We start from the raw sequence: 23,983 nt of genomic DNA, 5'->3' as shown, positions 1-23,983 counted from the left end.
AATTGCCAGAGCTGCCTATGGGTGGCAAAAGAAATGCTGCAGCCCATAGGGATCTCCTGGAACCCCAATACCCTGGGTACCTCAGTACCATATACTAGGGAATTATAAGGGTGTTCCAGTATGCCAATGTAAATTGGTGAAATTGGTCACTAGCCTGTTAGTGACAATTTGTAAAGAGAGAGCATAACTACTGAGGTTCTGGTTAGCAGAGCCTCAGTGAGACAGTTAGGCATCACACAGGGAACACATACATATAGGTCACAAACGTATGAGCACTGGGGTCCTGACTAGCAGGGTCCCAGTGACACACAACAACCATACTGAAAACATAGGGTTTTCACTATGAGCACTGGGCCCTGGCTAGCAGGATCCCAGTGAGACAGTGAAAACACCCTGACATACACTCACAAACAGGCCAAAAGTGGGGGTAACAAGGCTAGAAAGAGGCTACTTTCTCACAGGCCCTGTTTAAAAGTACTTGACACTAGCCTACTTGAGCATCAAACAACATCTTTACAGGCCTGCATGCTAAGCTGCAGTCCGGCATATTTGAACAAAAAGTTAGGCATGCTGGAATGTTCATCGACATGTTTTTGGGAGCATCATAATAAAATTGACCATACACCGAAATATTTGAGCCACAATAGAATGTTTATGGAGTTTATGCCATCACACCTCGTCGGTACCATGGCAGAATTTCTTTGGAACAGCATTGATGGGTATTTTATCCTGGACAGTGTTTAAACCAGGCGTTCTTGCTCTTAGCAATGCGTTTTGATTGATTTTATTTGTCCAGTGACCCCCCCCCACCAAATTGTTCAGACACTAACGTCCATTAGCTAAATGGTTATTAACTCCTGAACTACACGAGTATTAGCCCAACTATTTGAAAGGTGGTGCTAAAACATGTACAATTTATTTTTTCTAAAACCTTTAAAGAGTTGTCAAAAAAGCTAGTTGCACATTTGTGTGCAGCTGTCGCAGGCATCCATGAGTGAGAACAAGGTTTAGTACATGCTGTATTGTCAGCGGACACATTCCTACAATAGAAGTAAACGTCCATGTTTATTTTTAACTGCAGTACAATATGTGCTTGCAGTTCCATTATGTGAGGACATTTAAATTAAATATTACGGCTTATCGCATATTTATTATTTAGGTTCTGTCTTGTATAGAAACATGATCCAGCCTGGACCCTCTATATTCATGCTATCTGCCTTGTTATGGAGGGTCTGCTGTGTTAAGATTGCGTCCCTCACTATAACTCGGACTGGTAAACTGAATTGAAATATTACGAGACCGTAGTAACAGGACAGTATTTTCAGGGCACAAATTTCTGCTCCAATACAAGACTTCCCCTGGGAAATGGGAACTGACAGATGAAATCCCTGTTTTCCACAGATGCACGATTCCTCCCCCCCCACCCCCAATCCAGGTACTTTTCTGCTGGCATAATCTGTCTCGTTTTCACTGACTAAGTGTATCCTACTTGGCCAGCCAGTGGTAATCACCATGGCCATGCTCCAGTCCATCGTTATTTTGCACACCATGCCACCTCAGTTTGGACCCAGCCATAGGCAAATGAGTCTTGTCCCTGCTCCAATAGGAGCAGTCCAGCCCACATTGGGATGCAGCCCCAAGTGATTAGCAGTGGATAACATTAATTCAAGCATTCCATCTATCACTTTTTTTGCATACTTTAGTGTGTCGCCCTAAGTGGGATGGTATATCTAGATGTGGGTCTAATGCACACTGTGCCTCTGGAACCAAGCTATAGCTGGCTGATGAGTCCTAACTAGGGCAAAACCGGGCCTGGGTTGCTTGTGTTCTGGTTTGGGAAGGACATGGCTAGACTGTTCACATTGGAGTTGGCATGGTTTGCAAAGTAACAATAGACTGGGATACGGCTCAAGTGATTACCAGTAGCTGAGATGAATTTAAGCATTCCATCTGTTAATTTTTGTATACTTTAATATGCCCATTTTAACAGCGGGCCCATTTACTTACAAGAGCAGCGGTCACCTAAACGTTTGCAGCCTATAAGTGGTGTCCCCAGGACATATGTTGAGCTGATTTGTGATTTTTCGCTCGTAAGCAGATGCACTGTACTAGGGTAGTCCCAACACTGAACGACAGTGTAGCGGTTTAATACTTTGACAGTGTGCCTTGCACTGTCATACTGCAGTCACAATAAGGGACTATGGGCCACATGTACCAAAAAGTGTGTTTTCGATTTCCTAATTGCAAATGTTTGCGATTCACAATTAGGGAATCTCAAACAGCACTGTACTTATTTGTCCCAAACATATTTTGCGATTCCCAGCGGGTCTAACCACTACAGGGTAAATCCAGACATCCCGGTTCTCGAATATAAACCTAGAAAAGCTAACAATGAATCCGCCGACATGACTAGACCCTTTGGTGACATCCATATGTTCCAGAACAGCTAGCGGAAGGACCGCTGTTCAGTCACATGTAATAAGCCACACGTAGTTACTATAAGAATAAAAAATACCAATTTCTGCAAGAAGTTGGACAGAACCAAACCTACATGATATAAATGTTCCTGATCAGACACAAGCCTAGGGCCCTAAGAACTAAACCCCCACCAGGAACAACCAGGAACACATTCAAGGCGCACTTGCCTGTTGGACATACCTTTCCTGAACGTAAGCATGATCACAAATAAATACAAGTGCTCCCTGGTAATGCGAAATTGTACAGCAACATTGGTACTTTAATGTTCATGAATGAGCCGTGTCCCTCACCAAGAGGGGTGCAGAGACTGATTTCCACTGGTCCTCTACAGAAAAGAAAACCAGATCAGAAATCTCTGGTAATGTCAAAAGTCACGGAGGTCCAGACAGATGGGAAAACTCTTTCCCTCGGGTTCTTGTTACAGAGCCGTGCTTTTATTTTCGTGTTACTAAAGCATGTTCCGTACCCTTAGGGGTGCAGAGATTTCCGAAAGTCTACCAAAAAGAAAACCAGTTCAAGAATCGTTGGTAGTGTCAAAAGTTGTAGAAAACACATGTCCCCTCTCTTTCTTCAAAGTTGTACTGGGATTGTCATTAGTTTGCTTTGATAAATGAATACTGTCTCTCATCCTTAGGAGATGGATATACGCGGATTCTCGTTCTCACTAGAGAAGAAGAGAGTGGCATTTCTGGTAATTTCTAAAGAGAGGGGAACATAATTCTCTTAGTTTTTGTTTCAGAGCGGTACTGGGATTTTCACAGTATTGCTTTGATAAATGGCTCTTCACCCTCATCCTTCAGAGGTGGATAGACACAGATTGTCTTTCTGTCTAGGGAAGATCAGTTCCGAATCCTAATGTCAAGAGTCATTGCGACCTAAAGAGAGGGAAACATTTCCTTCGTTTTTGTTTCAGAGCCTTAGTCACATTTTCATAGTTTCATGTTTCTTCTTAAATAATGTCTCTTGCCCTTAGGAGGTGCAGAAGAGTGTTGTCTTTCTCAGAAAAGAAAAACAGGTGAAGAATTTGTAGCATTGCCAAGAAAGACATCGCAGAAGAACAGATGGAAATACTTTATCTGCTCAGACTTGTTCAAATAAATGTTGATTTTTGTTTGAAAGCCTACTTGAGGGCTACTCTCATACCCTGAAATTGTAGTTGACATAAACCTTTCTGTGTGGTTATAACACATCGCTGGCTCATTTGTTTACTTCCTAATCTTGATCATGCTATTACAGGTCCTCAGTATTCAGCTTACTAGATCTCCTTCTCCCTTTGGGAGTCCACGCTTTGCTTTCATGATGCTATTCCGAGAAAGAATATCTGCACCAGAATACAGAGTCATGTTGTAGACTATGAACTCATTTACAGATAATAAGTATCAGCAAAACCAATAGGTCTGGCTTTAATGTGCCGTTACTTATAAAGACAGGCATTCACAAATGATCTTTTCATACATTGCGCGTGCTAATGCTTTTTATCACGTTAAAGTCTGTCTTTTTGGCTTTCACCGCTAGATAAAATAAGGAGCAAAAGCCGATTGCTTTTTGCACAATGCATGTAGAAGATAACTAATTAAATGTCCGTGTGTGATGATTGAGAATATATTTCAGTTGTAAAATAGCCCCTCGTGAATTTCAGTGAAAGTATGTTGTAGGCGGAATGATGCACATAATAGCCAATAGTACAAGGGGAGAGAGTAATTCTCTTCTGGGTGGAGCCAAAGCCCACTCTGTGTATATTCTAAATAAATGGAAACAATAAATCTTAAAGGCATCTTCACTCTCCACACAGATTTAATCATGAAGTACAATTTCACGAAGTCTGCCACTTGACTATGGAGAAAGCGTTAATTACCCTCACAGAGGGGATTACACTATCTCTGAGAAACTATGATAAATAATACTTTATTGGTGCACTGTTAACTTCACCTTGCAAAGATCCACAATAATGATCCACAATAATGAAATTCAGTGTATTGTCCTTGGGAGACAAGGGTTTGATTCGAACCAGTTTGTTTTCAAGCTTGTGTCCTGCCTGTATACGTACAGCAACTGAGCTCATAAGTTTTTGAATTATACAAGTTAAGGATTGAACCATCCTTGGTGGTTTACAAACTAGTGGGTGACTGGTACACACAGACGAGAACATATATCACTGTGCTATCTTTCCACAGATAATGTTTGAGTCGACTGCGTACATGTGAAGTGACCACCGAGTGCCTGCAATGCCTTGTCTGTTGGTACATATATGACTAGATCGAAGCATGCATGTAAATAAATTATCGCAATGCTGCCTCGGGTCACATATGCAATACAAGTGCAATGAAACTCTGTGCCCACAATGCCCTCTACGCAGGAACCACGGCTATACTCCAGAAGAGGCTGCAATGCATCCAGAACGCCTCCGCACTCCTCATCCTGGACATCCCCCGCCACTGCCACATCACAGACCACCTGAAAAACTTGCACTGGCCCCCAGTCAACAAGAAAATCACCTTCAAACTCCTCACCCACGCTCACAAAGCACTGCACAACACCGGACCAGAATACCTCAACAAATGACTCTCCTTCTACTCCCCGACCCAGCATCTCCGCTCCACCGCCCTCGACCTCGGAACTATCCCACGCGTCCACGGAACTACAACCGGCGGTAGATCATTCTCGCATCTCACCGCCAAAACTTGGAACACTCTTCCCACCCACCTGCTCTAGACCAAAGACCTCCTTACCTTCAGGAAACTTCTCAAGACCTGGCTGTTCGAGCAGTAGCAGCACTCCTCCCCCCACCCCCTCACCTCTTCAGCACCTTGAGACCTTCACGGGTGAGTAGTGCACATTACAAATCCCTAAATGATTGTTTGATGAAAAAAAAAATTGTTTCATTCTTTTTAAGTGCCTTGTGTTATGTGTATTTTCATAGTGCCTTATCACCCGTAAGGGTATCCTGGCGCTTTGCAGGTGAGGACATTCCTCAAGGCCTTACCAGAATAGCCAGGTTTTCAGCTTCTTGCTGAATTCAAGAAGCGATGAGGAGGCTTTAATGTTGTGGAAGTAGTTCCATGCTTTAGGAGAAATGTAAGATAAGGCACAGCCTTCTGATCTGTTTTTGCGTATGTGTGGCCTGTGTGCTAGTAAGATCAGGGGTGTGGAATAAAAAAAAAAGGCTACTTGTCCAGGGGACTAAAAGCAACAGAAATCTTTTTTTTTGTAAAGAGATCAACTTGTCCCAGTTGTTGCCTAAATGGATTAGCTGGCCTAAGGGTGGTAAACCTCTTGGTTCCTTTATTCACACACACCATAGGCTTACATATTCTGATACGCCTGACAGATGAGTTCTTTACCTCCAGTCTTACAGTATAGTCATACAGGGAATGTATGTATGATAAACTCAACAGCCAGTCTCAGCATAGAGTACAGTCTCGGGCTTCCATCCAGTCAGAGTCTGTGAAACATTTCCCTCCGCTGGCGATATTTGCCTCCATTTACCACCGCCTGTGATCAGCGTTGCCCACAGTGTTGGTTCTTTTCACCGTAATTGCAGGTGAAAACAGGTATAGGCAAGGATTTTAGGCTGCTAGTTAAAAAATAATTGATAGTCCGATTATAGTAGGTCTATTTGGGTAGAAAGAATGTCTGCTTGTCCGTCGGCAAAATAGAGTTCAAAACTTGTCTCTGACAAAAATCCATATGTTCAGGGTGTCGGGCGATAGACATTTCATACCCCTGCGAGACTTAGGCTGAGCGGAGGAGCCTGATCGAACTGCACACAGGCTGAACCCGTGCTCTGTAGTACTTACTTTGTAGTACCTTGTATGTGTGGTTGAGGAGCTTCAACTCTGTACTCTTTTCTATAGGGAGCCAGTGTACTTCTTTGTTGTGACTTGAGACTAGTGTGGGACGTTAGAATATGGCGGAGGGATTGAAGGGTTTTTCACTGCTATTTTGAGTAGGGGTGGGTGCTAAATTCCGCTCTGCCGATGGAGTTGGCGGAATTTCAGCCACTCCGCTTTACACTTGTAAAATCGAGTTCTGGCAAAATGCCACCAACTGCCGCGTGGTGGAGTGTTTTTCTTGTGCATAGGTAGCCAACGGTACGTTGGTGAATGCAAGAGAGGATTGGCATCCCATATCAGGATTTTTGGGCGCTAGAAGGGCACCTGGTGAGAATTTCCTAACACAAGCAGTCACGGGTGGTGATGACTTCCTGGAGAGAAATCTGCCGCTGGAGTTTCAAAATCTACTCAGGCAGCAGCAAAACCAACTCAAGAAGCAGCGCCCTCTTGTGCGTCTTGTGGTGCCATAATGAGCTCCCAGCGGATCTTCTGAACTTCTAGTCTAGTTGTGGCTTCTGTCATATAAACATGTGTGCTTAGTCTCAATCATGTCTTCTGTTGTAGCCAACATCACAGCTCAAAGTGTATGCATATATGAAATATTTCTACATATGCTGTGAGCCCATTTTAAAAATGTTTTTTTTTTTTTTTCTTTTTTTTTTTTAGGCTCAGGGCATGTATTTTTGTGTTTTTTGTTGTGGTTTTTTTTTAAAGAAAAGAAAGCAAATCAATATTACAGATATAATATTGCAGTTGTATAATAAATAATCACTAAAACTACTCACACTTGACATGGGTCACTTGGAGAGGTTGAGAGCTAGGAAGTCGTTCCCATGTCAGATTTTTGTGTGTGTGAGAGAATGAATGTGTGTGTGTGTGTGTGTGTGTGTGTGTATGTGTGTATATATATATATATATATATATATATATATATATATATATCTCCAAAGATATAGGCAAGTCAAAAAATGCTTTTCCTATGGAAACGTGGTCCTAACTACCGTTTTGCGAATCTTCACGAAATGTTCCCAAAAAATTGTTGCAGAGATTTTTGTTGCACATGGAAAGTTCCAGGGTGATCCGTCAAGCGGAGGCCTAGAAAAAGGGGCAAAAAAAATGTTGCTTTTCCGATGTTAATTTCCATAGGATTCTTTAGACACGACTACAGGCCGAACCACTGGACAGAATTACACCGAATTTGGCAGAAAGATAGCTGTCGGTACGCAGATTACACTTTTGCTTATTTGGAGTAAATCCATTGAGTAGTTTTGGGGAAATTCTAATTTGTATATCTCTGGCCACAAAGTTTGTGCATGCAGATGCACAGCTCTGATTGGCTGCCAACACTTCAAACCAGGAAGTGTTGACAGCCATCTTGGGACTTGGCTTGAGCCGAGTCCCAGAAAAAAAGTAAAAAAAAAAAAAAAAGGGGGGGGGGCCAGGGTAGGAAAACCTTGACCCCCTTAGCACTGGTGGGGGGTGGGAGAGGGGGCAGGGGGGTCCCGGCCCCCCCACCACAGCTTTGGGGACCATCACCTCCCCGAGCCTTCATTTTATTTTTCGATTCCGGGGGCCCGTGGCCCTCGTGGTGCCCTGTGGATCGCCACCTCCAAAGGGCTTCAATTTTTACATATGAGGGGGGGCCTGCAGGCCCCCGCACCCTGGATACCACCAACCCTGGGCTTCTATTGGATCATAATGGGGGGTCTGTGGCCCTCCCCAGCTGACCTGGGGAGTGCCACCTCCCCAGGGCTGCCTTAGTTATAATATGTGGAGGATTCCAGTCCCTGGGTACCACCACCACCCGGGGAATTGCTGAAAGTATATGCAGGGCCTAAGATAACTATAACTTGCACCCTTGCCATGTACAGTTTTTTCATCCAAAATGTTACTGAAAATATTACATGGATATTATCAATGATGTTTCAACGATGTCATGAGTACCGTAATTTGTGGGTAATTAGCAGTGCATAGCGAGGGCATGCGTTATACTTACTTTAGGGCACAAGTTATAGTTACTTGAGGTAACCTAACTCAACCTAATGGCCCAGTAACCTTTGTTTTTTTCAGTGAATGCATATATATATATATCTCAATACATGAATGAATACATCTTGGCTTTCTCCTTTTCTGGGCAAATAGCTCATTCAGGCCTGTTTTTTCTTGTGTTATATTTGTTCCTCTTTTCTGAATGGAGATGCAGATCTTCAGGTTCCAGAATGTAAACAAAAAACACAGAAGAGCTCTATTTGCACTTAAATTCTCCATTCATATACGGACTGTTTTCTGGGCAGTGCACTTCTGGTGAAAAGCAGAAGCCGCTCACCTTTGCGTGTTCCATAACAGGAGTTAGTAGTCGGCTCTATGTTCTTGGGACTGTGTGCTATCCCTGCCCCAACTGGTAATGTCTGGTCATAGATCCTTGTTCTGCAAATGTAATTTTGCCCTAGAAAATTATTGGGATAAGGTACTCTGGAAGTCTTGCCTGACCTGCTTTGTGCTCTATGGCGAATGCAGAAGTGGAAAGTGTGAATCCTACTGTGTGCTAATCCAACTGGAATTAAACTTAATCTCTACAATTCACAAAGTCTACTTTGGTCTGTTCAAGATGTTCAAGCTTGTGGCAAATAATTGGTTCATTACGCTCATATTCAGAAATATTGTTGATAGTGTGTGCCGCCTGCCTTGTGAATGCCTGTTTCTTCACAATCTCTAGTGAACGCATGCCTTTAGGCACTACAGACCTTGTCAGTTTCTTGGCTTTGATGATTCCTGACTGTCTCCCTGCCTGTTCTCTTCCCTCCAGCTTGGCATCGCTGTGGGGTTTCTACTCCCACCTCTTCTGGTGCCAAACTCTGATGACATGGATGAGCTGGCGTACCACATCCGCATCATGTTCTATGGGACAGCAGCCGTGGCCTCTGTACTTTTCATCCTGGTTGTATTAGGTAAGTGAAGCAAACTGTGCTGAAGTGGTCTTAGAGGTAGAGGACTGCTGTTTCATGGGCAGGAGCAGCCATAGAGTACAACAATCTTTATTATGGGATTTTCATTCATATTTATAAAGATATCTTGAAGCCTGTTTGCAGGATCCTTGAATATTTTTTTTTAAGGAGATATCTCTTTTCAGAAAATAAAAGTGGATGGATGTTTATTTATCTAATGCCAGATCATTTGTTAGTTATTTTCTTACTCTAATTCCCACTAAAACCTAGGAGCAAGAAAGTGGGCTGAAAAACACGTTCTAATTTTTTTTTTTATAAAGAGTGCAGATAAACGAGTGCGATACACGGGGGCCACACTAGACGCAGCAGGCTACTCTTGGGCCCACTCAAGGACCTCGTGCTCAAGGACACCTGTGCTCCAGTTGGACACGTTTGGCTTTATTTTAATTTACATAAACAAGTATTCGTTTTGGAAGCCATAATTTGGCTTCACTTGATGTCTCCTAGACACCTTTTAAAGCTCTTATTTTGGTGTGTTTATGTGCAGCAGAGATTTTCTCAACTGTACCCTCAGTGTTCTCTCTTCCTCCTTTTGATGGATGTTCCTTGTGCAGCGGTACAAGTTCTGGATTGGTAAGCATACTATATGTGCAGTTTGAGTTCCAGGTGGTCCCTCTGTTGAGAAGTGTAAGCTTTAAGATATTTCATTAAGGATTCCGAGGGTTCTACTGCAGGCTGAACGGGATCAACTCACAGTGGTTAAGGTCCTTGGCAGTTACTTGCTCAACAATGAGTTGTATTTTATTTTAAAGATAAAACCAAACTCCACCATTATATTGTCCTTCAGGCCGGACTTTAAATCTAAGCTTGACTTGATGTTTAGTACTCCATCCACAGGGTGAAGTGCCAAGGACAAGGCACCATTCCAGAGAGGAGACATAAGAGATCCAGGGATCTGCTCCTCCAAAGCCAGACATTTTTCTGCTCACCCTCATATGCCTCAACCCAAAAGATGTTCTGAACCATCCTGTCTCTTATACCTGAAAGCCAGCTACCTAGAGAAAGTTATATATCTAGGTGAGGCAGGAGATCACTAGAGCTCCACTATTCCAAAGGAAGGTCCTGTTTCTGGAGAATAAGCTGAGAACTCAGTAGACATGTTGGGCAAGGATAGAAGAACCCTTCAGAGAAGTCATCCAAGATTCAGCCTAGATTCAAGCTAGCTACGTATTTTCCTGCTTCTCTAGAATTTCACCAATTGACAAGGTAACATTCCATGAAGTGACAGGTCTGCCAGGAACCTTGCTATTGTCTCTACGAGGGCTCAAGTTCAGATACCATGTGTTTGAGGGGCAGCTGCCTCATGAAACCCTTAGCTATTTTTCTGCCCCAATACTGAGCCCTTTTTTATGTTTGGGGCACTTCACTCATAAGGCTTCAAAACTTGTTTTTCGTAAAAGGTATCCCAGCCAAATTGTTATTTGTCTCCCCATATATTGGGGTTTCTAAAAATACTTTTGTTTTGTGGATTCCATTGGAGAGAACCAAGAGAATTTCCAAAATGTAGCAACATTTCAATTTTTTTATGGAAAAGTGTGCTGTGAAAGAAAGCATATTTGTTTCTAAAATTGGTATAAACAAAAGGAATTTGCTTCCCAGCTTTCAGCAATGAGCAGTGTTGTAAAATAAAATATTTTTTAACCATATATTTGGTATTTTTCCCATGTTTTTATTTGAATCTACTGGAAGTTTGTTGTGTAAACAAGTGTGAAAGCCATGGGGGAACACGGAAAGCTATACGTGTCTAAAAACTACACATCATTCTGAGTTCTGCATGTAGTCATTTGTGTAGATTGCTAATGGTATTCTCAAATAAACTACTTGTTGATATAGACATAAGAAAAATATGTAGGAAAAATAGCAACTATTGAAGTTAAATGTGCAATTGTTTTTGTCCTGATGGCTGATTTACAAAAGTAATATACTAATATGTCCATCAAATCCTTCTGGTCACAGGAATATATAGTGGTTGGTGGATGTCCACAAACATGCAATACCCAAAGCCAAATTCTGGGCTGCAGTTTATACTTTTTTGTTGTGTATCTACTATGCAGCAATTCATATTGTAACATAATGAATGAATGAAAAATAGGTTTGAATGAAACCTATGTATTTTTTAAATGTGCACTGAGTTTGGGAACCATAGTTATTTGTATACATTTAAACTTAGGGCCACTCATACTATTGTGAGTCAAAGGACATTATGCAAATTGTGATCTTTCTTGCATATTGGCTTACATTTGGAAGCAAAAATGGAGAGGAATCCAATTGGCATTAAAACATGTTCTACTGTTCTGTGTTTCCACACTTCTGCTGATAAAAATGGTACCCAACTTTTGTGGGTGGGCCTAATAAGGAAATATTGTGTGGGAAGAATTTTGTGAATCTGTGCAGATTTTGGAACTTTCCCTCAAAGGAATAGGAGAAAAGGGCATGATTTTAGATAAAGTTTGAGGTTTATTGCGTATTCTGGGTAAGAAAAGTTAGTCTGACTTTTGGGGCCTTAGGGTTGAGGGATAGGCCTATTCCTGGGTATATTTTTCCCTAAAAAAAAAAAAAAAATGATATCCCTAGTGGGCTTTCTGCCCCCAAGTGCCTGGGAACGGGGGCTAATTGCAGTGAAACCCTCCCTCTACTGCCCAGGTGTGGCAGAAAGACAGTTGCACCTGTTTAGGGCTGGGGCATGGCCTGGGACTTAGGTTAGCTGCCCCACCCCTTCTCTTGTTTAAGCCTATTACCTTGGTGTCTAGAGGGCTTTCAGGTCCTGGAGGGGCCGAAAGACTTGTTGGATTAGAGGGGGGTGGGGGGCGCTCCCCCAAATAAAAATACCCAGTGGTCTTGTAGGGTGGTGTGAGAAACTGGGGCTGATTGCAGAGGCCCCCTAACTTTTTGCCCCCATTTTCCACTTTATGCTGGTGTTTTCCTGACTCTGATGGTGCCCTGGGTACTGCTAACCAGTCCCAGGGCCTGTGCTCTGTGTAAAATGGATATGCAAATTAGGCTAATTATAATTGGCTAAGTTAACCTACCTATAAGTCCCTAGTATATGGTAGGGCATGTAGGTTTAGGGACCACAGCATAGGTGGTGCACACCTAGGTGCATTGCTGAGGTGCCCAGTGTCATTTTAAAAGCAAGCCTGCCTTGCTGGCTGCTTTTAAATTAAAGTTATATGCAAATTCGACTTTGGAATTAAAGGTACTTCCAAAGTCTTAAACTACCTTATTTTTACATATGAGTCACCCCTAAGGTGTGCCCTATGTGCCCCTAGGGCAGGGTGCCATGTAACTATAAGCAGGGATTTTATAAAAATAGATTTATAAGCCCTGGTGAGGTAAAAACAGCCAAATTCGTTTTTCCCTCATTGAAGTAAATGGCCTTCATAGGCTAGAATGGGCAGACTTTATTTTAAATTTTAAAGTCTCCTTAAATGTTACATACCAAGAATTTGGTATCAAATTGATTGTTATAATAAATCCCACAACTTCCAGTTGTAGGATTTAATATAACTAGTGCAGGTAAAAAGTTTAGACTTTACCTAAAAAGTTGCCAATTTCAGCTCTGCATTGTTTTTGCTGCTGTGCTCTGATTGGCCAGCCTGCAGCAGCTTCTGCCAGGCTACTTTAATGAGGTGTGAAGTGGCCTGACTTCACACAAAGGAATGTGCTTGGGGGAGAGAATCTCCCCTCAGCAGATGGTGAGGCAGGAAGGGGGAGGGCTGCCAAACTGGTCTTCAAAGGCAGAGAAGGACATCTGGAGCACCCAGCAACACCCCCACATCCTGCAAACCCCAGACAGCTAGGTGCCCCCTTGATTAGATTAGGAGAGGGCAGGAGAGGGGTGTGTTTATGATTTTTAGCCACACCAGTGGGTGGGCTCAGCCAGATCTCTCCTCCAAAAATCAGATTCATCCATTTTGGATTTTTAGAGACTGTTGCCTTCTGGGATGGATTTTTGCCACACTTCCCAGGAAGTGGTCATCACAGGGGGACAACCCTGTCCCTGATTGGAGGACCAGGGCCCCCCTGCTTTTCACCCAGGAGCAAGGATAAAACTGGCAGACCTGCACCCACGCCTCAGATCCCCACCAAATTTCAAGAAGAAAGAACTACAAGGAGAAGAAGGACTGCCCTGCTGGACCCCTGGCCTGCACCTGGACCCTGCACTCAGAAAGACTGCACCAGCTGCACACTTGGGCTTCACCACAAGAAGGACTTTGCCTGGCTTCCACTGGTTCAAGGAGGGACTCCCTGTTTGCTACAGGTGAAAAATTGCTAACCAGAGTCCCCTGCACCAACTCCTGAAAAAGTGACCAGCTGACCACTGCTCAGTGGCCAAAAAGGAGTTTGCGCCAGGTGCACTCTGGGAGTTGAAGTCCGCACTTCCCAAGGACCATCACAGAACTTCTGGACCCTTGGGGTGAGCTGTGGACCCCAAAAGAACCTTAAAAGAACATCTGGGTGAAGCCCCAGAAGTTTGGAAAAGATTGGAGAAATTTTGGAAAAAAGCTCCATAAAGTGACCGACTCGACGCGGAAATTCTAGCCGGCTTGCCTCAACCGCGACCCGGCCTGACTTCGTGGTTCGTCCCGGTAAAGAAAAACATCCGAAAAAAAGACTAAGTCCGAACGTAAAAAGTTGACCGGGACCTTCCAGCCATCGTATCCGAGAAGGGCTCCACGGACGTCGGATCAAGATCCAGGTTTACCCCGGTCGAAGGATTTTCATCTCGAAAAAACGACTAAGTCCGAAGGTAAAAATCACCACCGAGGAAACCGACTTCGCGTATCCGGACAAGGGCTCCAGGAGGTCGGATCCAACTGGCAGGTTCGTCCCGGGGAAGAAAAACATCGAAAAAGAGACTAAGTCAGAAGGTAACTTTTTAACCGAGGCCTCCCGCGACTTGTAGCCGAGCAGGGCTTCATCGCGGTCGGCCTGAAAGTTTGACTTTGCCCCGGTCCTGGTGCAACCAGATGACCCGATTGCCGCTTTTCGTTTCTGAGCGCTAGAAAATAATAATACTTTAAAAATTCATATCTCCGGTTCCCCTGAACCGATTTTAATCGTTTTTGTGTCATTTTAAAGATAAAAATATAAGCTATTTTTATAAATTGGTTTTGGATTTTTAAACTGTTTCCTGTGTTTTATTTAATTACTGTTTTGTGATATTTGAATGCTTTACACTTTGTCTCCTAAGTTAAGCCTTGACGCTCGATGCTAAGCTACCAAGGGTAGAGCTGGGATTAATTTACTGAGACCTAACTGTACTTTTGTGGAGGTTTGTGGCTTGTTGCTAGGTGTAGATACCTACCTGCCCAACCAATAACCCATTTTCCAACATAATTGGAAGCAGCGACGGGATACTGTACTTGTGTTCAATATCACGTTACAGTTTTAGATAAAACAAATTAAAAATCCTTTAAATTGTCCTAGTGCAAAAATTGTTTTTAATTTTTAATTTTAATTTTTTTTTTTAATTAATTTGGATTAATTTCAATTATTGAATTTTTGTAATTTTTCTAAATTCCTGTTACCAATTTTTGCAAAAAGTTTTTGTTGACACAAAACTAGGGAACCATGGAGCTTGATCTGGCTAGCCTACCCACACTGACAGTAGTCCAGCTTAGGGGGTTGTGTATTGAGAGAGGGTTGCCTGCAACCACTAATCTCAGGAAGGAAATCCTAATTAAATCCCTGACAGCATGGGCTGAGGCCCAAGAGGTAGAGACAGAGGAAGCTCCAGAGGAGGAAGAAAAAGAGGAAGATGCTAACTCTAACCACTCAGGGGAGGGAAGGCATCAGACCCCAAGTGAGGAAGAGGAGGAACGGTCCTCACTGGATACAGTCACTAGGGGCAGACCCAAAGCTAGTGGTAGGAAGGGGGTCCTTTCAGGAGGAGAGAACCCATCCATCAGGGAGAGAGAGCTGGAAGCCCAGCTAGCCTACATAGCTTTGGAAGCAGATAAGCTTGCCCTAGAAAAGAAAAAGTGGGCAAGCAAAGAAAAAAAAGATGGAAGCAGCGATAAAGAAGCTGAGGTGTCCATGGGTGGGGGAGTTTGCCCCAGATTACCCAAGGGGGTAGTTCCTGCTTATGTAGAGGGGGATGACATAGATAAGTGGCTAGGGGCCTTTGAGAGGGCACTCCAAATGAGAAGGGTTAGGCCTCAATACTGGGGTTCCCTTTTGTGGGAGTTGGTCCCCAACTCAGGGAGGGATAGGCTTCTGACCTTAAGGGGGGAGGAGGCAGATTCATACCCTAGTATGAAGAGGTGCTTAGTCAAGAAGTTTGGTCTGACCCCAGAGCAATATAGAATGAAGTTCAGGGACACCCAGAAGGTCAGTACCCAGTCTTGGGTTGACTTTGTGGACACCTCACTAAAGGCACTAGAGGGCTGGATTATTGGCAACAAAGTAAATACTTATGAGGGGTTATACAATCTGATCATGAGAGAGCACATCTTGACCAATTGTATCCAAGAAAGGTTACACCAGCATCTAGTGGACTCTAAGCTGACCAACCCTAGAGAGCTAGGGGAGGCAGCTGATGAGTGGTTGAGAACCAGGGTGGTTGTCAAGTCCCAGGGGGGAGACTCCAAGAAGGGGGGGTCAGGTCCCCAAAAACCTAAGGAGGGAGGTGGTAAGCCCACCACAGAGACTCCCTCTGTACCCCAGAACCCTAAAAAGGAGGAGAGTAAATCCCACTCCCACTCTGACATGCAGAGACAGGGAGACCCAGGGTTAAAAAAGCTCTTGGACAGTAGGGCTTGCTTTGACTGTCAGCAGACAGGTCACTTCAGAGGAGATGCAGCCTGTCCAAAGAAAGTGGTTAGCACTGGGCTGTCCAGTGTAGCCATAGAGGAGGATTCCTCAGATGATGAAGTCCTCCTAGCATTGTGCTGGGAGACAGGACCAGATGGTAAGCTGGTGATCCCTGAGGGTGGGAGTAGGCACTTCCACCACATTCAAGTGAATGGGATCCCTACCACTGGCCTGAGAGACACCTGTGCCAGTCACACTGTAGTGAGTGACCGGTTAGTGACCCCAGACATGTATGTCCCAGGAAAGACAAAGAAAGTCAGGATAGCCACAGGGGAGGTCACCTCCAAACCTGTAGCCATAGTGCCCCTAGAGAGGGAGGGTATCCTTGACTGGATTAGGGTGGTAGTCAGTGCTGACCTTCCCCTAGATTGTATCCTGGGCAATGACCTCCCAGAGGTGAGTCTGGTCACAGATGGGGTGGTCGCCCAGGGCGCCCCCCCAACCCAAAGTCCTGGGGAGTCAGTCCCTACAGTTAGGAGACAGGGGTCCCCAAGAAAAGGAAAGAAGAAAAGGAAGGGTAGGCCACTCTTAAAGAGAGTTCCAGGGAGCCAAAGGCCTTCTGCCCCAGTAGGGGGGGAGCCCAGAGTTGGCACTGGTGAGGCCTCACCTGACCCCAAGGAAGTCCTGAGTAGTCAGGCAGCTGTCCAGATGCAAGGTGTTGCCCCTGCACTGACAGAAGGGAGAGTGGAAGGAGGGTGTCTGCCACAGGAGGTGGTAGCCCCCCACTCTAGACAGCAAGAGGGGTGCCAGGACCCCAAAGATGCCCCTAAAGCAGCTCAGCCACCTGTCAGTGGAGAGCTTAGGGTGTGGTTCTGGGTACTGACAGCTGTCAGTAGCCTCTGCTGGGTGCTAGCCTTCCTGGCAGCACTGTACTTGGCCTGGGAGGCAGACCCCAAGGCCAATAGCAAAGTAGGCCCCCTGACCCTGTTGGTCATGGTGGGGTTGCTCAAGTGTTGGGTGACCTCTTTGGGTAAGCTAGGTCTTGCCCTAGCAAAGTTAGGAGTAGGGGAGGTGGGCACCTCACTACCCAAGTTGGCAGAGAGAGAGGAGGAAGACCCCCCTAGAGGGAAGTTTCAGTTTGGGTTGGGTCCTTTTACTGTTGGGATGGCTTCACTACCCAGAGGGAGTGACCCTGACAGGAGGATATAAGGCAGAGTAGGCCCTGCAAAGGGACAGCCAGTTTTCTTCACTGTCTTCCTCGCCTAACAAGCCAGGAAGACTCTCCCAGGGTTGGGCTGAGTCTCCTGGGCGTGTGGGCTGGGGGGGGGTTGTGTGAGAAACTGGGGCTGATTGCAGAGGCCCCCTAACTTTTTGCCCCCATTTTCCACTTTATGCTGGTGTTTTCCTGACTCTGATGGTGCCCTGGGTACTGCTAACCAGTCCCAGGGCCTGTGCTCTGTGTAAAATGGATATGCAAATTAGGCTAATTATAATTGGCTAAGTTAACCTACCTATAAGTCCCTAGTATATGGTAGGGCATGTAGGTTTAGGGACCACAGCATAGGTGGTGCACACCTAGGTGCATTGCTGAGGTGCCCAGTGTCATTTTAAAAGCAAGCCTGCCTTGCTGGCTGCTTTTAAATTAAAGTTATATGCAAATTCGACTTTGGAATTAAAGGTACTTCCAAAGTCTTAAACTACCTTATTTTTACATATGAGTCACCCCTAAGGTGTGCCCTATGTGCCCCTAGGGCAGGGTGCCATGTAACTATAAGCAGGGATTTTATAAAAATAGATTTATAAGCCCTGGTGAGGTAAAAACAGCCAAATTCGTTTTTCCCTCATTGAAGTAAATGGCCTTCATAGGCTAGAATGGGCAGACTTTATTTTAAATTTTAAAGTCTCCTTAAATGTTACATACCAAGAATTTGGTATCAAATTGATTGTTATAATAAATCCCACAACTTCCAGTTGTAGGATTTAATATAACTAGTGCAGGTAAAAAGTTTAGACTTTACCTAAAAAGTTGCCAATTTCAGCTCTGCATTGTTTTTGCTGCTGTGCTCTGATTGGCCAGCCTGCAGCAGCTTCTGCCAGGCTACTTTAATGAGGTGTGAAGTGGCCTGACTTCACACAAAGGAATGTGCTTGGGGGAGAGAATCTCCCCTCAGCAGATGGTGAGGCAGGAAGGGGGAGGGCTGCCAAACTGGTCTTCAAAGGCAGAGAAGGACATCTGGAGCACCCAGCAACACCCCCACATCCTGCAAACCCCAGACAGCTAGGTGCCCCCTTGATTAGATTAGGAGAGGGCAGGAGAGGGGTGTGTTTATGATTTTTAGCCACACCAGTGGGTGGGCTCAGCCAGATCTCTCCTCCAAAAATCAGATTCATCCATTTTGGATTTTTAGAGACTGTTGCCTTCTGGGATGGATTTTTGCCACACTTCCCAGGAAGTGGTCATCACAGGGGGACAACCCTGTCCCTGATTGGAGGACCAGGGCCCCCCTGCTTTTCACCCAGGAGCAAGGATAAAACTGGCAGACCTGCACCCACGCCTCAGATCCCCACCAAATTTCAAGAAGAAAGAACTACAAGGAGAAGAAGGACTGCCCTGCTGGACCCCTGGCCTGCACCTGGACCCTGCACTCAGAAAGACTGCACCAGCTGCACACTTGGGCTTCACCACAAGAAGGACTTTGCCTGGCTTCCACTGGTTCAAGGAGGGACTCCCTGTTTGCTACAGGTGAAAAATTGCTAACCAGAGTCCCCTGCACCAACTCCTGAAAAAGTGACCAGCTGACCACTGCTCAGTGGCCAAAAAGGAGTTTGCGCCAGGTGCACTCTGGGAGTTGAAGTCCGCACTTCCCAAGGACCATCACAGAACTTCTGGACCCTTGGGGTGAGCTGTGGACCCCAAAAGAACCTTAAAAGAACATCTGGGTGAAGCCCCAGAAGTTTGGAAAAGATTGGAGAAATTTTGGAAAAAAGCTCCATAAAGTGACCGACTCGACGCGGAAATTCTAGCCGGCTTGCCTCAACCGCGACCCGGCCTGACTTCGTGGTTCGTCCCGGTAAAGAAAAACATCCGAAAAAAAGACTAAGTCCGAACGTAAAAAGTTGACCGGGACCTTCCAGCCATCGTATCCGAGAAGGGCTCCACGGACGTCGGATCAAGATCCAGGTTTACCCCGGTCGAAGGATTTTCATCTCGAAAAAACGACTAAGTCCGAAGGTAAAAATCACCACCGAGGAAACCGACTTCGCGTATCCGGACAAGGGCTCCAGGAGGTCGGATCCAACTGGCAGGTTCGTCCCGGGGAAGAAAAACATCGAAAAAGAGACTAAGTCAGAAGGTAACTTTTTAACCGAGGCCTCCCGCGACTTGTAGCCGAGCTGGGCTTCATCGCGGTCGGCCTGAAAGTTTGACTTTGCCCCGGTCCTGGTGCAACCAGATGACCCGATTGCCGCTTTTCGTTTCTGAGCGCTAGAAAATAATAATACTTTAAAAATTCATATCTCCGGTTCCCCTGAACCGATTTTAATCGTTTTTGTGTCATTTTAAAGATAAAAATATAAGCTATTTTTATAAATTGGTTTTGGATTTTTAAACTGTTTCCTGTGTTTTATTTAATTACTGTTTTGTGATATTTGAATGCTTTACACTTTGTCTCCTAAGTTAAGCCTTGACGCTCGATGCTAAGCTACCAAGGGTAGAGCTGGGATTAATTTACTGAGACCTAACTGTACTTTTGTGGAGGTTTGTGGCTTGTTGCTAGGTGTAGATACCTACCTGCCCAACCAATAACCCATTTTCCAACAGGTGGACTATGCAGGGATCCACTAGGTAAGGAGCAAGCTGAAAAGTTACCTTTTTTCCCTTTCCTGAGCTCTCCTCCCTTGTTGACCAGTGCTCACTAGGGAGAGCATTGTTCCAGAGCACTGATCAAGAGTAAAAGCAGAGCGCACCTTTAGCAAGGTCTTCTTTAAGGTTGTTGTGTTGTGAACTCAGTGCACATAGCTTGTTGCTCGTCACAGCAAAAAAAGCTAATCAAACCTGTGACACGGAAGAAGCTTTTCCCTTACATCCAGATTTTGATTTTGGAAAAGAAAATGTTTCTGGTGTTCTCACCGGAAACATTTTCTTTTACAGGATGGTGGATGACCCATTGACTATGGAGGTAGTGCGGCGGATATCAGTGAGTCGCCCACCTTACTAAAGCAGTTAAAGGCTCTTTGTTCTTTCTTTATTTTTTTTAATTTTATTTACTAATTTTCTGGTAACATTACAAAACCATAACAATGGTAACAAAGGGATAGCACAAAACACAGGTATACTGCAGCAGGACCCCAATTACAGTAGGACAGCGTAGGCAAATCCATAAGCTTGACAGCTAGAAATGCTTAAAGTAGTGCAAGGTATGAACACTGGACAGTGACCAATAGCTAAGGTAGGAGCAAAATGAGTAACCCCACCAATATAACAGTGAGCATGCCAACAGCCACAAGGCAGCACAGAAGTATAAATGTATGGAACAAGAAATTCACACGCCATGGACTAAAGTCTGCAGGATGTAATTGCAGATAGACCTGGAGGGGATGCCAAATATCTCTGGGGCACGAAGAAATAGGTAGAACCTCCGTGTATGACAGTTGTTCATTACAATATACTAGATCAATCATCCAGTCTTTAAACTTTGGTGCCTGCCCGTGGCCCCAGTAGCAAGCAATACATCTTTTGGCAAGCAGTATAACTAAGGCAACATATTTCTGAAAGATAATGGGCAGACCTTAACATAACCCAATAAGGCCATCAGAGGTGTCCGCAAGACCCTCTCCTCTGTCATGAGTGAGAGTGCGTCATGCACCTGAATCCAACAAGAGTGTAACTGTCCGCCTGCCCATACCAAGTGTAAAGAATCTGCACCGTCTAAACCACACCAGACACACCAGGCGTTCTGCCTAAGACCAAATCTATGTAACGTGACAGGAGTATAATACACTCGTCCGAGGAATTTGTAATGAATAATTCTGAGGCTGCTACTGATAGATATCAAACCCGTCTGGGTGCAGATGTATCACCACTGCTCATCAGAAAGGGCAATTCCCAATCCCTGCTCCCAGCAGATCTGAGCCCTGCTGAGGGAACGCAAAGGTAGCCTGTGCAGTGTGATATAGTAACAGCGGCGGCCGCCGCCGCATAACTGAAGTGGAGGGGTAAGGGAGACAAGGTTAAAAAAAAAAAAACACTTACCTTGCCTCTGTCCTTGCTGCCTCGCGCTCCTCTTCTTCAGGGACCCAAGCATTCACTGCTGGGATACCAGCACAGGCTCCCCAGCAATCCTGACTGCTGCTCAGACACAGCCCTGGGGTCTGTGCAGTCTCTTCAGCCCAGCTGTTGAACACAGCTGGACTGGAGAAACCTAAGTGCGCATTTAGGTGCACTTTTCCCTCCTCCCCCCTTCCACCTCCCGTGGCCCAGCCCCACCCCTCCCTGCACTGCTGGCTGTGCCAGAAGCAGAAAAATAAAACCATAGTAAACTATTGTTTTATTTTTCTGCTTCTGGCGCAGCCAGTGGGGCAACGCAAATTCGCCATAGCAAAGAAGTCTCCACTGTATAGCAAGGAGACCAAATGTTTAGGGCTAACGACCTTAAGCATGTTATGTAGTGTGACGAAGTTGGGAGGCTCTTCTGGGGCGGTAGGAGTAGCTGCCCTAGAACTGCTTTTCAGCCAAATGGTGCTGTGTTCTTTTTCTGTTTAATTAAGCTAATGCCTATGTGACTGCATCTCCTTTTTTTTTTTTTAATTAAACGGGGATTTGGATAATGATGAATCAGCTCTCTGATTCCACCCTGGTGGGGTTTTTAATTACTAGTGGCCTCTTTTTTAAAAGAGAGAATATATTCAGTCAGTGTAACCCCCCAGGTAGGAAAGCTGGTACATGTGTGTGTGTGTGTGTGTGTGTGTGTGTGTGTGTGTGTGTGTGAAGTTATTTAGATTTGTCACTGAAAATACAGCGTAAAGTTATGGTTCTGATTTTCAATAGAAAAACACTGAAATTGGCCGGTAAAAGATAGCAAACCAATAATAACTCGCCTCCGGGGTACTGTTCATGACCTCGCATATTACAAAAGACATTGCAAATAATGTGCAATAACAGTGATTGTGCACCCGGCCTCTCTGATCTACCCCAAATCTACCAGTCTTGTAGATCAGGTACTGGAGCTTCCAGTGCTGGGTCTGTATGGTGACACAGGCTTCACCAGCCTAATAAAGCATGCACAGTAGATACCAGTTCCCATTGCTTTTGTTTGATCAGCTAAACTTTGCTATTAAGGCATGTGCAGCAGTGTCTTGGTTGTTGCCACTAAGCAAAGCAGAAGACTTTTTCTGCAACTTCGGACCTTACTGTTCAAAGCACTGATAAATGGCTTACAGTGCATATTATGATAGACATTATGAAAACGTGCACTCTGTGCTCCTTTAGCTTTGTGCTAAGTGGGAGTGTAGCTGAGTGGAGCGGCGTGACTTGGTATTTTGACCTTCTTGTGCAACGAGAAAGCCAGCTTGTTTAGAGGATGTAGAAGGCAATGGATGCTGGGATGAATTTGCAAGAAGGTATATGAACTGCTAGTGTGCCATTCTCCCCCACAATAAAGGTGTGATGCTGACCTCCTCTCTTAACAGTCCTAGTTTTGAATAAGGTTCAGCGTCTATAGGTAGTCCTGACGGAATACATGAATGTAGATCTGTTATAGAATTGTCCAACTTGTTTCCTGCTCACAACCTTTCTGCAACTGTCCTTTTAGGTCTGTGCTGGTGCGAAGTAAGTATTCGATGCTTGAGATTAGGTCAAGTAACGTGGGCCTCAAACATCTGTACAACAGCAGCTGGTTCGGTCTGGTACAACAGCAGCTGGTTCTGCCTGGTAGGTATGTGAATGCCTGGAGAAGGCCAACCTCGTGGTTACTGTCACAGGTGTTGGGATGGAGAGAGGCCCTCATATGGTTCTGAAGAGTGTGGCCCCTGCCTTGAAGTACCCATGGCAAACTGTAGAGTTTTTAGCACCACCTCAGCCCACCTGACCATCGTGTGTGTGATGAGGCCTTTCTGTGACGTAGAATGAGACTGGTAGCAAGGCTCTTCGGTCTAGAGGGCACACCAGGTGCATTTCCTATTTTTAAGAGAGGACTACTGTCACCTCTCAGGGATGTACAGGACTGATAGTGGTGGTAATCACATGAATATAGGAGAGGCCATCCGGCTCTCCCTCGTTTGAAACAGGTTTATCAGTCCCCTATGACCGGCCCTTTGCCCATCCAATAGAGGAATGGCTCGGTGGCTGTTGCATGTGAACACTTTGCTACCGTGGGAAGAGTGCATGTAGCGAGCAAGAAGGTACACGTGGCTCCAGCTATAATCGGTTTCATTTTGTATCAGGAATACCCTATGTTGAACCAATATGGAGGCTTGGAGGGAAAGCACAGAGAGCAAATTGTAGGGCTTCCCCAGAACATTCCAAAAGATCTTTCAGTAGGTCAAACAGTGGTGTGCTGATGAAATCAGGAAAGTAGACCGTGGGTCCCTTTGAAGCTAAGGAGTTCCTTCTGCCCCTTCCCTGACCATTGTTGAGTAAAAGAAGCTACACTCTCCCCTCCTCTCCCCCTTCTCCGCTCACTCCTCCCCAATTCTTCACCCACCCCTCCCCCTTCCTGACGCACTTTTCCAGGATAATAACTAGTATTAAGTGGGCAGCCTTTCTTGCTTTTCTGCTATTGTTCTGAGTTGCTTGAAAAGGAGTCTCCCATCCCCCACTCTTTTGCCCACCCCCACTTATCACAAACATTGTTGGGTTAATCTGCATAGAATACACAAAAGCGGGCAACTCCCCAGAACCGATCACAGAACGGA

The 23,983-nt window shown here is 45.0% G+C and overlaps 1 protein-coding gene across 5 annotated transcripts in view; it reads left to right on the top strand.

Annotated features, from left to right (window-relative positions):
- FLVCR2 (FLVCR choline and putative heme transporter 2) overlaps window positions 1–23,983 on the top strand; it is a 347,527-nt gene that overhangs the window by 68,314 nt on the left and 255,230 nt on the right. For all 5 annotated transcript variants that reach the window (XM_069208452.1, XM_069208453.1, XM_069208454.1 and 2 more), the window contains exon 2: window positions 9,118–9,259. In XM_069208452.1, coding sequence (XP_069064553.1) covers window positions 9,118–9,259 — 142 coding nt within the window. The remainder of the gene's footprint in view (window positions 1–9,117; window positions 9,260–23,983) is intronic.

The sequence above is a fragment of the Pleurodeles waltl genome, chromosome 9 (assembly GCF_031143425.1).
Source record: "Pleurodeles waltl isolate 20211129_DDA chromosome 9, aPleWal1.hap1.20221129, whole genome shotgun sequence".
Lineage (NCBI taxonomy): Eukaryota > Metazoa > Chordata > Amphibia > Caudata > Salamandridae > Pleurodeles > Pleurodeles waltl.
The sequence above is the reverse complement of the archived record's forward strand: the minus strand, read 5'-3'. Positions and strand labels throughout refer to the sequence as shown.